The sequence below is a fragment of the Mizuhopecten yessoensis genome, unplaced genomic scaffold, assembly GCF_002113885.1.
Source record: "Mizuhopecten yessoensis strain PY_sf001 unplaced genomic scaffold, ASM211388v2 scaffold8103, whole genome shotgun sequence".
NCBI classification, from domain to species: Eukaryota; Metazoa; Mollusca; class Bivalvia; order Pectinida; family Pectinidae; genus Mizuhopecten; species Mizuhopecten yessoensis.
The window spans coordinates 121,662-139,885 of NW_018407380.1; the positions used below are offsets into that span (position 1 = coordinate 121,662).

The following is an 18,224-nucleotide window of genomic DNA, read 5'->3' on the forward strand; positions in this document are numbered from 1 at the left end:
TGTTATATTGATGCCTTATAGACCTACTGAAATTTGCATAGACCACACTTCTACCAAGGATATTTTGCTACAGTTAGTTTCATTTAGTGTCTGATAACAGGAAACGACAAAATGATTTGTAATGATAGGGGAAGAAAACTAGTTTTCAGACCACTTTATGTATAAACTTCTCAATGAATTATATCAGTCATAGTAAATAATTTCTGAGACATCACTGTCTATTTATTAAGTAAATGATTCCCATAGGCCTACAGTGTTTCTCATGATGATTGTCTATGTACTAACGTTAAGTTCGAAAAATGATAAGAGAATCCCAAAATTGCTCAACTGAAGCTAGTTTCTGACATGAAGTCCAATGTGATTGGGAGCTAGTTTCTAACATGAACTCCAATGTGATTGGGAGCTAGTTTCTGACATGAAGTCCAATGTGATTGGGAGCTAGTTTCTGACATGAAGTCCAATGTGATTGGGAGCTAGTTTCTGACATGAAGTCCAATGTGATTGGGAGCTAGTTTCTGACATGAAGTCCAATGTGATTGGGAGCTAGTTTCTGATGGTCCATCATCTGGTCATCAACACCCCATACACTAAGACCGCTGTGTGACTATATTCTCTCTCAGATCATTTCCTGCTGTACAATATTACACATCACATGTTTTAACAGACACTTCCTGATGGTCCAAACTGACAAGTTCCGATTGTGCTATATTATCATTAAGGGACTTATAAGATGATGTCATCTGCCAATGCTTATTCGCCTCGCTCTACTTGGAGATATTTTCAGTGGACATAAGCCAAAGAAGTATTTGCTTGAATTATAGAAAAGTTACAATCCCCTTCAATATCCATATTTGGACTGGTAACAGACTTTCTCTAGGTATATATATATATATAGTATCGGAGAACATATTTCAGTGGACCCATATGTTGGCGTATTATCAAATGTTACCCGATTAGCACATGATTTGGTGCACTTTAAATATGTGCAATTGAAAACTAGGTACAGAAACTTCAATTTGTGCGATAATTTAGCACTATCAATTCAAAGCACAAAAAGCGCTAAAATAAGAATATCGCTGAAACATGTCCATCTATAGTACTGATGTTGTCTGATGTTGTATGCTTCAAAGGATAACCAAATTGTTGAATATGATTAACTCATGAAGAATGTTTTAATTCATTTCTAACTGATGACATAAATTTCATTTGTGATCTTTATGTAAATAATGTAGTCGAGTCGTTACATCATTCACAAGTGATGCAATTTGTATCTCATTATATATGTTCTCCTTTTATCATAACAGGATAAAATGACTTCAAACCACGATTCTGTTAAGACTCTGAACCCACCAATATTTAAATTAATTTTCCTCTTTACTATGTATATATACAAAGTTCTACTTGCTTATAATACAAGGCTATATTTCCCCCCCAGTATAGCATCCGGTACTTTGCTATACAGGTATGCATCATTGCATCATAAGAATTCTTTTTGTAGCTACAAACACTTGACATTTTGTGTCAGTCAACTCTTCTATCAGGAAACAATAAGCACTTGTTACAAACAAAACCTCTAATTGTGTGACTTGTGCCATCAATCAAAGCGCAAGTTAGATCTTACACGTGAACAACCATGTGCCCCCCTCCCAACATATAAGCTTAACCAGATCTGTTTGTAACTACCAACCAGTTCATTCCAAAGGGAGAAGCATTGCCTTAATATGATGAACTGGTACATTGAATCTAATTGGATCTGAAGTATTGTATTAAGATGGTACATTCACCAGAGATCACGGCCAAGCAAATTGACTTTGGTAAGATTTCATCCCTAAGAGTACTGAATTAAGATCAATTAGCTTCTTCATAACATAAATTTATTCAATCCAAAGTAATACATGAAGATTGCGTTTTAATAAAATTCTGTCATAAATACATGACTTGATATGGCCAATCTAAGCGACTGAAGGACTACGTGTACCTGTGTTTTTACCTGGACTACTTAGTCTACCTATACTGTTTTTACCTGTAACTGTAGATAGATCATGTCACACTAACACTAAACCATTAACCCACATACACAAACCAATCATCACCTCGCTGAATGTCTTCAGTAATACACAGTACGGGGTAATCAAGCGTGATCAACTTATTGGTAATATAAAGACACTAGTGATACAGCTTGGTAGCTATCTATTCACAATTTTAACATGCAAATCATTCTGTTTTTGTTATAACATTTATTGCACTTATTTCAAATATTAGCTATGTCTCCAAGATAATAATCCTGTACAGATATATGTTTCCTTAATTGCAGTATCTCTATTTTTAACATATTGACTTTCAAAACAAGGAAGTAAATTGGTAAAAAAAAATACAAACTGCCTGTAGAATTGAAAACATCAATGGAAAGTCATTATGATTATATGTCAAATCATTTATAAAAGACAATCTTTTCCCTTCATCACAAAAATAAAGCCACCTGTATTTCTATTCATTTTACAATACATGATATAATGAGCAATTGATCACTGCCAATGTAATGACAGGAAGAAACATAGTGTACAGGAAGACCTGAAGACATCATATTAGTGTATACAAAGTATATATAGAACTTCCTGTGAATAATGACTTATATCTACATCCCAATGACTGGGTGCGGACACACCATGTGTACATGTTTATCTAAATATAGGACTTCCTTGGCTGCCAACTTCAGGGACCCTCCCCATTATTATAAATGGACTTCCTTGGCTGACAACTTCAGGGACCCTCCCCATTATTATAAATTGATCATAAAGAAACATCATCAATATTACAGCTGCAGTTGCCATTCATATCTGCTAGGATCGATGTACCTGACATGTTACAACATTGAACACATACTTAGGACATTTACTAACCCAGACAGTTACAAATCTGACTATGGCCCTCCATACTAGCTGGTCTTCAAGATAAGGAGAACAGGTACTAAAGAACTTTCCTCTACAGATTCACCATGTGTGGTCACGACACCATCTGTATAGTTTGTTATTTAGGGGCAAGACTTTAATATGGAACTGGTCATGTGCATTAGTAAGCTGTGAATTGAAAGTTTTGTAGAAAATCTTTTATAAGAAAAAAAAAAGACAGTGTGCATTTTTGGTGCAGCATGACTAACTTATTTCTAATTCTGATTTTCTGTTCATGTTATTCCTGGCCATGAGTTTGAACTACCCAATGGTGATATCCATATCTGTTTACATGTAATACTGTGCTCCATGCTAAGATCTCTACATTCAATACTGTAATGTGTTATTGTGTTTATAGTGTTATAACAGGAATTACCTTGGTAATGTTCATTATAACACTGTGGTCAGTATTTACTCTATGGACAGTGTGTAATGTCCATTAAAAATCTGTGGTCAGTATTTACTCTATGGACAGTGGACAACATCACCCACTGGGTACAGAAGTTTCATGCATGATCTGACACACTAATCGTCCAGTTATTTGTAACAATGTCCAGACTGAAGCAATTGTCAGATGTCCCATCAGACCGGCGACAACCTAGTGACCTAGGGGACTGGTCACTTCAGTCTATCAGAAAATCCTGTGTATATGTATAGCAACCCCACCCCCAAAAAAAGACAAAAACAAGAGTGATGGATAGTTAGAGGTTTACAAATTGTCGGATCCATCATAAAAGTTGACAGTTTTGGATACAAGATCAACAATTAACGTATGGTTATCACAATTGTAGCCTTATTGTACTACAACACACTTTAAATGCAATACAGGAAAATTGGGTTGGTCAAGGTAACATTGTCCATATATATGTACATGACCAATAGTAATTAATGTGTCTTTCCTTCCTCTACGTGTATTGACATTGAAAATGACGAATCAGATCTGCATATTATTGTATAATGCTAGTGGCTCCTGGACATACTAATGCATTCATACATAAATGGTTTATAACTGTATATATTCATTCGTGTGTATATATACATGTAACAGCCATGACTAAAGTCCTACCTATGTTCCACGCCCTGCTCACTCTATCTAGATACTATGGTATGTGACCATGTACCTTATCTGCTCCTGACCGGGATAGGTGTACCTGTCATTGGTCTAGCCCTCGTTACCAGGTGTGGTCAGTGTGTGCACCTCACCAGTTTTAATGTAACAAGGCTCAACACTCTACTATGAATGAGCCTGCACTGTATACCAGTTTACTCTTAAAGGTTAAGGCGTGGCAGTAACTTATCACCGAACATATTAATGTCATCAGTTATTGAAAAATCTATTTGGGGTCATCCTTCCGCTTCAAAACAGGTGGCATTTTCTTTACACAAAAAACAGCTATGTCTGATGAGAAAGATGTGAAAAGTACCAATTATTTCATAGTACATAATTCTATACATGTGATATCCTTGAAACTTTATTTCATATAAGGTATATATATACCCAAATAGATTTGCACTCGAAACAAATGTGTTTGTCATCCAAGTGATGTGACAACAATTTTGTGTACAATATACATCTGCTTCCTGTACAAGATTATGGCACAACCAGCTGTATTTCTAACACAGCAACTAAAAATTCCTCTACATGACGGTTTAATCATGTGACACAAAACATGTTTCATCAGATTAAAATGTATGTAGGTCAAACCTCTTAAAACTCTGTACGGAAGTTTTAACTATTAGTGCAATTCTTACACAGCATATATATTATCTAGTATGTAGCACTATTAATGTAACACTAAATACATTTCGCCACCAAAATGGCAATGTTGTCAGTACAGATGAGTAATTGATTGAAAACAAACCTGCTATGGACCACTATCAGTTGATAAAGAGACCAATGCAATTTTTCAGAATGACTTAAATGGATAAACAGTGCAGACATGCATGTCTCTGCCGCAGGTGCAAAGTGAAATTCCATGTTGTTTGAGGAAAATTTGTCCAAATAAAACCCCATCGCCAACACACACAATGATCATTTTCCAGGTCCCAACATCCTTATTTGGTTGAATATGGTACATGTAAGTACATAAAAGTAAAGATACTCTTAGAGCAAGATCAATCATAATATATATATATATATATATATATCAATGGGACTATCTAGTATTCATAACAAGCATGTATTGACAGAAAAACACTCAGTGCCAAAAACTTGCAAGTCAAAACTAACTTTTTTCAGACACTTGCAAGGGTAAAAATATACTTTCTAAATTAGATTATAGCTTGCAGATGTAACGCATAAGATATATATATACCCTAAAAGTTAAAAACAGATTTTATTTACATAGACCTCACTTGAGATATGGTACAAGACAGGTAAAAAGTTTATAACTTCAAACTTTTACTTGATGTTATGACTAGCTAGACAGAGAAAAATGCCAACTGCGAAAATTGCAAGTTTAGAATATTTTATAGCAATGTTTTCTAAAAAAAAAAAAAGAAACCTGTTAAAACTTTTCAGGCTAGAATTTCTAAGGTGTAGGTAGAGAACCCTCAACAAACCCTTTTTTCTGCTGGCCTAATGATTTGAATTCAGTACCATGAAAATGGCAATGTACTAGGGCAGACGAGCACTGTATTGTGGATACAGACAACACACACTAATTAATAGAGGCTACCTAACTTGATCCATGTTTTTATCATTGTTTTTCTCAGTCTAGATCCCCTGAACCCAGGGTAATTCATTAATATTTTATTCAGGCTGTCTATAGTTGAATTGGTATATGTTGTATGTGTTCAAAATCAACCAAATATGTACAGATTCTTTGTATAATTGCAGGCCATAAAATTGGTTCTTAATCAGCTGCATATCTCCCTTGACCATTTTTATTACCATTATTAATTGATAAAACATTCCATTGCTTTTGGTTGAGTGATGACTTCTGAACTCCATGTAATATTAACACTATGACCTAGTTATGTCACAACACCAGGAAACTGTACAGATTTTACTCATCTTGATAAGCACATGGCTCAAAACCAAATTTTCGACAAAGTAAAAACAAAACAAAAAGTCATTAATGTCAATCTCACAAGAAATTTAAAATCTGAAGAAAATCCTCATATTTTTAGTTTCACTTTCTCAAACATGCGTAGTGTTCTATCTAATAAACAGTTCACATGTTGACTTTCCTACTGTGATTGTACATTTACTGTATGATAAAGAAACACAACAGTCAAGTGGACTTGTACCACAGTATTTCATGGAATGTTATCATTGCTGATAGTAATATCAGTTTTCAGAAATTGGATACAATTATTTCACCCAGCCTATCAACTCTTAATTTCCTTTCCCTGTTAATACTGAAAGTATTATGACCACCTCTGGGACGGCTGCAGTTGGCTGTCTGGTGTGTGCTAACCCAGGCCTACAACCTTTCCCTCCTTTTTGTTTCCTACCGAGGTGAAGCTTTAGGCTATCCCTGGTAATTGGCTGGGTATCCCCTTACACCAGGCCTGTAACTGCTTCTACAGACTAAACCACTTGTTTCTCCATATGTTCGGTCATCACTTTCCTTTTTTGTTTGATAATCATATTATGTGCAGTACTGATTTTGGTTTTTATTTTATCTCTCTGCCATAGTGATAAAGATCTGTTGTTACTCCACATAGAAGTCATTCAAATAAATATCTTGTGTTAAAATAGCAGCACAGCACTTTTGCTTCTATGTCAAGTCACACAATTAAAACCTCTACGCTGGACAAATAATAATACCATAGTTTTACTGTAGTTGAATACTTAACATATAAACATTACATCATTAAACTATGCTTTGTTCCATCAACTTCACAATCACAGAAAAAACACAAAACCATCTCTAGGTTTCATTGTTATTGTAACCCAACGACATCATTTCAAAAATTATAATCCATTGTCGACATGGTTCATTGCCATTGAGGTCACAGTTTTGTAAATATGGCTTTAATCATATTATTGCTGGTTAACCTTCAGGATATTAGTATATTGTTCATGGTCCGAGTGTGAACACTTGTTTGATGCACATATGATGTCCATAAATTCAACCAGTAAAGATGAACAAGTATTAGAACCCAATACTTGTCAATATCGGGTTAATTTCACTGTAATTTTAATGTCTGACTGATGTAAGGAGATGATCTAATGTGAAGTTGTTTGTACCTGGGTCTAGTTATAAACCTACACATTGTGTCTATGTAGACTGGGCCCTTATCAGATTAACAAGGTTCCTTATGTAAAGTCTGAAGGGGATTCTTGAAACATAAATAGGTCCTTTTTAATTTCCCTGCTTAAAAGGAAATAGGGATAACCAGAATCATGAGAAACAGTTCCTTATTAAACTGGTAGTGTTTTACAGTCATTTGAAGTCAAAAAACATTGTATCAATATGTCTTGGAATTTCAACTTCAATCAAGAACATGATATGGCATACAATCATTCATGCTAACTTACCGTTTTGGGCATATTTGGAGTTAAGGTTCACCAAAGACAGGGAATAAGATAGTCCAAGGTAAAGGGAGGTAAATGTCCACGGAGGGGCAAACCCAAAAAACAATGGTGTTTCTGAAAAAAAAAATCATTAATGTATACACTGTAACCCAATAAACATGCAATGGTGCTCCTGAAAAAAATCACAATCTTATAAACACACAGTGCAAGTCCATAAAAACACCACATAAAATAACAAGCACAGCAGTTCCTACAAGCTACAATCGGGTACAAAGTTAAAACTATAACTGTAAAGTTACAGTATCCCTTCTAAGCGTACCCTATCCTTTTTCAGGTCTGTGCATCCCATCACTTCATTAAAATTTTCATTCCTTCATGATTTTACCAAGTGACCTAGATAAATTGTTTGATGGGTATTTTTGATTGCTTTGGAAGAACCAAGCATTAGTGATTTTTCCTAACTGGCTGATATGACAATAACAAAGCTTCATGTCTAGAGGACAGAGAATGGGGTATCTCAAATTATAGCTGTCACAGAAACTGAACTGATTTGTGACAGATAATTTTGAGGAGAGAGCAATTGCAGTTGCAAAAGGTAATTAGTTCTTTTGAAACCTGTGGTTTGTTTAAGCTGTTAAATAATTCCCTCAAAATTCAAATAGGGGAAAATATGACCCACACCAATAGCAACGTCTGAACTAAGTTGTTTTGGTCAACACATGCAACATATATCCATCGTTTTGTTGATCAAACTCAGGAAAGAAATTGATCTATTTACTATACTTCCAGGTACATATACACCAGTGATCTGACTTCACATGCGATAACTTATATATATATATATATGTAAAAGACTGCATATCAGGCAAGTCTGGTGGTATGTGCCACATAAGTTTTAACACTATGTAACATATATGTAAATCATTAGAAACATATGACACCTTTAACCTCCGACATTCTTTAAGGGTACCACAAACATTAACCTTTAAAATCATAAATCAATGAGCCTCGTACAAACCAATTTTTGGGTGTTTTATATCAAGTATATATGCTGATGTTGATGCATAAAAACATGTGGGCCATGTGAAGATGCGCTGATGAGAAATAAATGAATTTATCTCAAATAATTTACGTATTCATATCAAAATTGTAACAATTATTCTTTTTTGCATCATAATGTCAGTGAATGGACCAAATCCCTTGGAACATCTCGACCAATGACTGTCTCCCAAACGATATTTCAACTATGTGTGCGTGTTGCTTGGATTGCTTTAACATATTTATTTGTAGAGAAAACAAAATTCAATTTAACACTGGATATATTTTCAAAAGTAACGGAGTGATGCACTCAACTTTTCAAGACAGCTATATATTAAATCTGTCAGATTATCATTATTTAATGTAAAATACAAGCCGTTCATTGTTCGCCATTTCAACCATCACTTAAATATAGTGAAATCAGATTATGGTCAGAAAATGTCTCTACATCCTGTCTTAGAATGGTATGACCCTCACAAGTCATTAATCTTACTGCACCACCTGTCCAGTTACGTTCGTTTGACAAGTGCGATCATGATCGCGGTCATCTAAGCGCTTGAACACATTTCAATGTCCATCGTCTTGTTCAACAAATTAATAAATGACATAAAATAACTTATCAAAATTTAACACAAGACAGCACATTATATATCCATTCTAAATATCTTCTTATCCCCACACATGAGCATACCAGTTAAGACGTCCTAGTTGCAAACACTTTCACACACCTCTCGAATCGGCGGCACACATCACCACGATGTGGATCAGACACCGCCCAAAATAACGTTTTCATATTTCGTGTGACAACAAAAACACTATGTCAGCATCTAAAAAGCAAAAGTCCTCGCTCATCCACTTGATCAATCTACATTCATAAAATCATCCGTTACAATACCTACCCCGTATAAAACAATGTGGTGTAAATCGTTCACTTACTTCTACGGGACCGGTTCTATTATGGCCTCCAGGGTGTGACACTCAAGATAATGAGCATTGGTTGGACCCCTCTAGGATAGAATTGCACATTCGCTATCCGAATGGCTTTACATTCGAGATACCTCGTAACTGTACATGTGCTAGACGTAGATATATATATAGCCGGCTAATTAAAAAAGTAAATCTCGCATTTAAAACACAATCTTAAGTGCAGTTAATTAAATTTTTGAGAAACAAATGTAGATCCAGGAAAATAATTTATCCAAAAAATGGTTTCATATTTTGTCAACTGTTTACCTATGTTTTTTATGAATAACAGAGACAAATATATTGAATGTTTTATCTTGGAGTCATAAATAACAATTAATACCACAGGGGCTCGGTTTCGGGGTACTTTCGGTTAGTAATAAACCTATACACACCAGTAAATAACAGCAACACTTTTTATCCGGTGTTTATACACATTCTAAAACCTTATACAAATTAAGGGTACCGAGGTAAAAAAAAAAAAAACACACCTTGGTGCCCTCAAAATTTACTGGTGTGTATAGGTTTATTACTAACCCGAAGTATCCCGAAATCGAGCCCCTGTGAATTAATACGTCTCTGATTAAACGCAGCCTGATAAAAGTACATAACCACATAAAATACTCTACAGACTGCAATGGGTTTAATATAACTTTTAGACATCTCTCTTAGAAGTAAATGTAAGAAGAGAAATATAATGTAATTAATATGGGGTATAAAATGGCTGTGAACTATATGAACATAGTGAAAATTCATTCAAATCGAAAGCAAATTTCGACGGTCTTTCAAGTGCTCATTTATTAAAAAGTGTGGTTTTAATTATATTTTGTTACCTTATTGCATGACGAAATTGATCATATCACGATATTAGATTCGATTCATATCTAAATCCGTGATCATATGTTAAATTTACCCGAACCAAAAATATGTGTGCAATTATATATAATCTGCACTACAGCTAGTTAACTGATTCCCCTTCTTCATTATCAGTGTATGGACAACCAAATCAAGTATCTGTCCATTTAATATATAATATATATATATATATCAAGTCTGCATGTTAAATAAAGGCAGATATGATAAAATCCACACAAAAAACTGTTATATAAATTTGTGTTAATAATTTGTTACCGAATTGTAAAAACATTAAATACATCATGTAGTCTTGCAAGCAAAATTAAAATAGCTCACTTCGTATTCCCACAGAATTAGATTAAGTCCGTAGCTGTATGTTCATGAACTCCAGGTACGTATATTCCTTTCTAGGTGACACAATGTGTAATAAAACAGTGTGTCTGTTTGTGTATACCCTGTAAAGTCACAGTGACAATGAGGGGGCGGGGCGAGTATCTACCTAGATGTGTACCTGCCCGTTAGGTGTGGCCGCTGACCGCACAACCACTCCGTGGGCGGTTTAACTGAACTAGTTGTTGGGCCCGCAGGTAACGTGTATATCTGTGTTAGCACCCTCCCATGTATGAGTAACGAGGAAACACCTTTTAGACATTAACCTGTCAAAGCATATATTAGGATATATATATTTAGAAAACAGTAGGTGCTAAGTATGTAACACCAATGACCGTAAATAGACCCATCATGTTGACGTACATCTAATCATCACGTAATACACTTTTTATACTGAATTCATGTTTATTACGGAATGCATTTTTTTACTATTTTTTTTTTGCTATTTTCTTTTCAGAGAAAGGTTTTCCGATAAATTTTCGGCAATCATTATTTCAACATTTACCAGATATGAAGCAAAATCTGATATTATATTACGTCTCTGTACCAACTAAGTACTGTACCACATATTTTGTTCTTATCTATACCATCAGTTAATAGTTCAGACGTAAACATGTTTAATTAATAGTATATCAAAAACGACATAAATTCGCTTGTTAATATTATTGAAAAAAAGAAGAGAAAATTAAAAAGTTTACAATAATCTATATCAATATTTACAGATATTGCATCACTAGTTCAGAGACGTATTGACTATACATTATATGTCTCTGACTTATTGAAACTCATACACTTTTTAAGAAAAGGACTACAATTCCTATCAAAACAAGTTTTACTCAGAGATACAGCCTTTCATACTTAGTTCGGGTCAGGAAACAGGTAAACGGAAAAAATAAGATGTACATTGACTGTACACGACGTTTAGGGAAAAAAAAAAAAAAACGCAACGACTATGCTTCATATCATCACGGAATTAGATTAATTATCTAAGTCCGTAATATCACACAGTTGGTATTGTATATACCCGTTCAATTATATTACAAGAAATGTATGTTAATTATTAAAAATCAAGCTAAATTTATTTGCAAATACAAGAAGAATTGGAGAAAACTATTCCTGTCTAGCGTACGAGGTTTCTCTTCATTAAAGTACAATGAACATAATTAACTGACAGAAACGATATATCACGTAATTGTATGAATTATAAGAAAGTCGTATTACATGCATTGAATCAATTAATTGGACGAAACAGTTGATGCGAATGTAAGCAGAAATGTGAAATGTTCTGTTCGTTATGTTTTGTATACAACACAAAATAATGACTAAGATACATTTCCACTCCATAAACTTTCTCCTATATTCAACTTAAATCATAGCGTTTGTTGAAGTGAATTTGAAAAGCAATTCCTCGAACATCGCCTGGTTTGCGGATGATACGATATGACTAATAAGAGAGGCGTTCTAATCCCCGAACAATACCAATCCTCCAATAAACGTCCGGAGTGTCATCTGTTTTAGACATAGGAGTTCAATCTTACCTGTGGCTTACAACAAACAACCCTATAAACACATCTGTGTCTGTCACCGTTTACAAGATGTGTGATGTGTTTGATAAAATCCCATTTTATATTACGTCTGGCTTTCATAATTGAGATAATGCGTTTATACGTTATAGTTTTTCAAACGCCTTCACACTTTTGTAGATTACTCATGTAAGGCAGTACATTGTCCACACGACCTAACACTGATAAATAACTATAAGTTTCTTTACAAGAAATTATACAAAAAACAATGTAGTAAAATTCAGATAACAATTTATCAATATGAACGTAATATAATGTGGTGCGTAGTACATAGATTGCCAAACACACAATGCTATTGATGATAAATGGTTTGTCGAAAAATATCCTTCAGGTCAAAAAAGTTGAAAATAGCGTGAATGTCTGTTGATTAAAATTTTGAAATGATGATTGTTAGCTTTGCGATATGTTAACTAATTTTTAAACTGCTTCATTTTTCTGATTGATTTTAATACATAGACTTGTATCGATGTCTAATGTCTTCAAAATTCTTTTAAACACCCAATTATATAGTTAGAATTAAAGTTGATAACATCATTATTTTAACAACAACCCACGTGAGAGCTGTGATTATTTTGATACTAAAATCGAAGCAGGTCGCTGTATACATTTAGACATCTAGCTGATACCAAGACCGAAAACAGATTCTTGTAGATTTGCACGATGCAAGGAATGGTTTTAGAAAGATAACGACCAGCTATGCAGATGCATATCATGCTCCAAATATACATTCTTACCTTCAGTATATATATAATTGTTACCTTTTTCTTTTTTATTCCTCAGATATCATCGCAAAAATAACGCAAGGCAAAGTCTCTACTCTGTGATACTTCAGAAAGGACGAGACCTCCTTACATTATTACAGGTTATAACACCCCAGTGTCACTCCAACACCACAGATTGGCATGTGTGGTCCTTGTTTACACAATCGTACCTATCCGGTAGAATACACTGGACTTACACTGACCACTCGACTGCTGCCGGTCACTGCTACTTCACCAAGACCCTTCCGTAATTCCCCCGTTGTCAGTCGGACCTGAAGTACGTTTATATACGGGAAGATTTATTGGACTTATCCTGGTACCAGATAAGGGCAAGATTTTGATAGGAATGAAGAATGACTTTCAACTGAAAGAAATAAGCTATAAAAAGTAAAATCAAACTGTTTGCACGAACATAGTCACACCTATTGCCAACGATAACATTCAGACTACAGTAAATAGATACCACGTATACCAGAAGGGCGTTGATCAGATCGTACAGGAATAAATACACACGTGCTTTATTATTACTCATACCTACATGCCCAATAAATTACACGTTCAAAAAAAAATCTAAAAAAAATCCATATCTCATAATAACTAACGCTGTGTAACTCAAAGCATAAACAAATCAAGTTTTTATACGACTGTTCAGGACTGTTTTAGAAACAGTCAAAGTGTTTTCAAGGGGCGTTGGAAAGACACGGAGAACTGTTTCCTGCGGACGCTAACGTGAAATTAGGGACAAGAGTTTTGATTGTTCCGAAAAAACCCAGTTACATATGAAAGACATAATGCATAGTTTCTTGCAAGCTGCTGATTATTTCTTCTCGTTTAGTATTTTTTGTTGATAGGCAAAACATATACAACAGTCCAGCACCTCCATTGGTATCTTTATTGAAAACTCCAAAACTTCCAAAAGTTTATGAGGTTTTGAAAATTTCTCAGTCATCCTATTTGCGTTCACTTATTACGAGGAGTATTTTTATTATTGTTATATCACTAATTCATTGAAGGTGATACCACTTAATGGTAATTAGTAGTAAAACATTCGAAGAAAAAATGGCGAACATGGCGAACATCCTCACAGGAATGTCCACCAACACATGCTGGGTTATCAACAAACTTGTTTGTTTGCTGATAAATAGCCAGAACGCATGTTGTTAGTTAAATGAGGCTAGAATTCTAGCTACTATAAATACTGCTTACCAATCCCACAACAAAATGTGTTCGAGGAGGAAAGTTAATGGGCAGCTGTCTGGTCATTATACACATTGATATAGGAAGCATGGAGCAGCGATTGCCGTGCAGCGACTTGATGACAATTAAGGTACCTGTAATATCAGAAGATAGCGGATACTAATACTCGAGTTCAAGGTTATAATCTCTTGACTCGGGAACGTCATTCGGGATGAAAACAGATCGATTGAACAATAACTGTCTCAATAAAACAGCAAAAGCCAGCATCTCTGTCACACTACGACATTTCAGGGCTAAAAAAATAATAGCGTTAACTCAAAAGACCACCAACCATCACTGTCTGACAAGATCATGTCAGGACCAAACCAACCATCCCTGTCTCACTAGATCACGCCAGTACAAAACCAACCATACCTGTCTCACTAGATCATGTGAGGACCAAACCAGCCATCACTGTCTCCATCCACCACTGTCTCACTAGATCATGTCAGGACCAAACCAACCATCACTGTCTCACTAGATCACGCCAGTACAAAACCAACCATAACTGTCTCACTAGATCATGTGAGGACCAAACCAGCCATCACTGTCTCCATCCACCACTGTCTCACTAGATCATGTCAGGACCAAACCAACCATCACTGTCTCACTAGAGTATGTCAGTACCAAACCAACCATCACTGTCTCACTAGATCATGTCAGGACCAAGCCAACCATCACTGTCTCACTAGAGTATGTCAGTACCAAACCAACCATCACTGTCTCACTAGATCATGTGAGGACCAAACCAGCCATCACTGTCTCCATCCACCACTGTCTCACTAGATCATGTCAGGACCAAACCTACCATATCTGTCTCACTAGATCATGTCAGTACCAAACCAACCATCACTGTCTCACTAGATCATGTCAGTACCAAACCAACCATCTCTGTCTCACTAGAGTATGTCAGGACCAATCCAACCATCACTGTCTCACTAGATAATGTCAATACCAAACCAACCATCTCTGTCTCACTAGATCATGTCAGGACCAAACCAACCATCTCTGTCTCACTAGAGTATGTCAGGACCAAACCAACCATCACTGTCTCACTAGATCATGTCAGGACCAAACCAACCATCTCTGTCTCACTAGATCATGTCAGGACCAAACCAACCATCACTGTCTCACTAGATCATGTCAGGACCAAACCAACCATCTCTGTCTCACTAGATTATGTCAGGACCAAACCAACCATCACTGTCTCACTAGATCATGTCAGGACCAAACCAACCATCTCTGTCTCACTAGATCATGTCAGGACCAAACCAACCATCACTGTCTCACTAGATCATGTCAGGACCAAACCAACCATCTCTGTCTCACTAGATCATGTCAGGACCAAACCAACCATCACTGTCTCACTAGATCATGTCAGTACCAAACCAACCATCACTGTCTCACTAGATCATGTCAGGACCAAACCAACCATCTCTGTTTCACTAGATCATGTCAGGACCAAATCAACCATCATTGTCTCACTAGATCATGTCAGGACCAAACCATCCACCACTGTCTCACTAGATCATGTCAGGACCAAATCAACCATCACTGTCTCACTAGATCATGTCAGTACCAAACCAACCATCACTGTCTCACTAGATCATGTCAGTACCAAACCAACCATCACTGTCTCACTAGATCATGTCAGTACCAAACCAACCATCACTGTCTCACTAGATCATGTCAGTACCAAACCAACCATCACTGTCTCACTAGATCATGTCAGTACCAAACCAACCATCACTGTCTCACTAGATCATGTCAGTACTAAACCATCCACCTCTGTCTCACTAGATCATGTCAGGACCAAACCAACCATCACTGTCTCACTAGATCATGTCAGGACCAAACCATCCACCACTGTCTCACTAGATCATGTCAGGACCAAACCATCCACCTCTGTCTCACTAGATCATGTCAGGACCAAACCAACCATCACTGTCTCACTAGATCATGTCAGGACCAAACCAACCATCACTGTCTCACTAGATCATGTCAGTACCAAACCAACCATCTCTGTCTCACTAGATCATGTCAGTACCAAACCAACCATCACTGTCTCACTAGATCATGTCAGGACCAAACCAACCATCACTGTCTCACTAGATCATGTCAGTACCAAACCAACCATCACTGTCTCACTAGATCATGTCAGTACCAAACCAACCATCACTGTCTCACTAGATCATGTCAGGACCAAACCAACCATCACTGTCTCACTAGATCATGTCAGTACCAAACCAACCATCACTGTCTCACTAGATCATGTCAGTACCAAACCAACCATCACTGTCTCACTAGATCATGTCAGGACCAAACCAACCATCACTGTCTCACTAGATCATGTCAGTACCAAACCAACCATCACTGTCTCACTAGATCATGTCAGTACCAAACCAACCATCACTGTCTCACTAGATCATGTCAGTACCAAACCAACCATCACTGTCTCACTAGATCATGTCAGTACCAAACCAACCATCACTGTCTCACTAGATCATGTCAGTACCAAACCAACCATCACTGTCTCACTAGATCATGTCAGTACCAAACCAACCATCACTGTCTCACTAGATCATGTCAGGACCAAACCAACCATCACTGTCTCACTAGATCATGTCAGTACCAAACCAACCATCACTGTCTCACTAGATCATGTCAGTACCAAACCAACCATCACTGTCTCACTAGATCATGTCAGTACCAAACCAACCATCACTGTCTCACTAGATCATGTCAGTACCAAACCAACCATCACTGTCTCACTAGATCATGTCAGTACCAAACCAACCATCACTGTCTCACTAGATCATGTCAGTACCAAACCAACCATCACTGTCTCACTAGATCATGTCAGGACCAAACCAACCATCACTGTCTCACTAGATCATGTCAGTACCAAACCAACCATCACTGTCTCACTAGATCATGTCAGGACCAAACCAACCATCTCTGTCTCACTAGATCATGTCAGGACCAAACCAACCATCACTGTCTCACTAGATCATGTCAGTACCAAACCAACCATCACTGTCTCACTAGATCATGTCAGGACCAAACCAACCATCTCTGTCTCACTAGATCATGTCAGGACCAAACCAACCACCACTGTCTCACTAGATCATGTCAGTACCAAACCAACCACCACTGTCTCACTAGATCATGTCAGGACCAAACCAACCATCTCTGTCTCACTAGATCATGTCAGGACCAAACCAACCACCACTGTCTCACTAGATCATGTCAGTACTAAACCAACCACCACTGTCTCACTAGATCATGCCAGTACCAAACCAACCATCTCTGTCTCACTAGATCATGTCAGCACCAAACCGACCATCTCTGTCTCACTAGATCATGTCAGGACCAAACCAACCATTACTGTCTCAGTAGATCATGCCAGTACCAAACCAACCATCACTGTCTCACTAGATCATGTCAGGGCCAAACCAGCCATTACTGTCTCACTAGATCATGTCAGGACCAAACCAACCATCTCTGTCTCACTAGATCATGTCAGTACTAAACCAACCATCACTGTCTCACTAGATTATGTCAGGACCAAACCAACCATCTCTGTCTCACTAGATCATGTCAGGGCTAAACCAACCATCACTGTCTCACTAGATTATGTCAGGACCAAACCAACCATCTCTGTCTCACTAGATCATGTCAGGACCAAACCAACCATCACTAGATCATGTCAGGGCAATTCTTACCATCAGTATTTCAATAGATCATGGCAGGGTCAACCTTGCAAGAGTCCTTGTCTCACAAGATGATGACTGGGACAAATTCGCACCATCGTTTTACTAGATTTTTAGCGTTTATCTACCACCAACGTCTCACTACATCATGTTACGGCTAAACTAACCCCTTCCTTTCTCTGTTGCGGTGGTACGGTTTTCATGGACATTGACTTTGTTCTGGCGCGATTGTATTGCTACCCTAGGTCATG

The 18,224-nt window shown here is 36.8% G+C and overlaps 1 protein-coding gene across 3 annotated transcripts in view; it reads right to left on the bottom strand.

Moving 5' to 3' along the window:
- The window catches only part of LOC110454896 (radixin-like), a 47,173-nt gene extending 36,529 nt beyond the window's left edge, over nt 1–10,644 (bottom strand). Inside the window, exons 1-2 of one of the 3 annotated variants that reach the window (XM_021504676.1) lie at nt 10,627–10,644; nt 7,438–7,548 (exon numbers count right to left, since the gene is read on the bottom strand). In XM_021504676.1, the coding sequence (XP_021360351.1) occupies nt 7,438–7,449 (12 nt within the window). In that variant the 5' untranslated portion in view covers nt 7,450–7,548; nt 10,627–10,644. Of the gene's footprint in view, nt 1–7,437; nt 7,549–9,371; nt 9,501–10,626 lie in introns of those variants that run through there. The other 2 variants (XM_021504674.1, XM_021504675.1) reach the window with 2 other exon arrangements.
- Between the last annotated feature and the right edge of the window lie 7,580 nt (nt 10,645–18,224).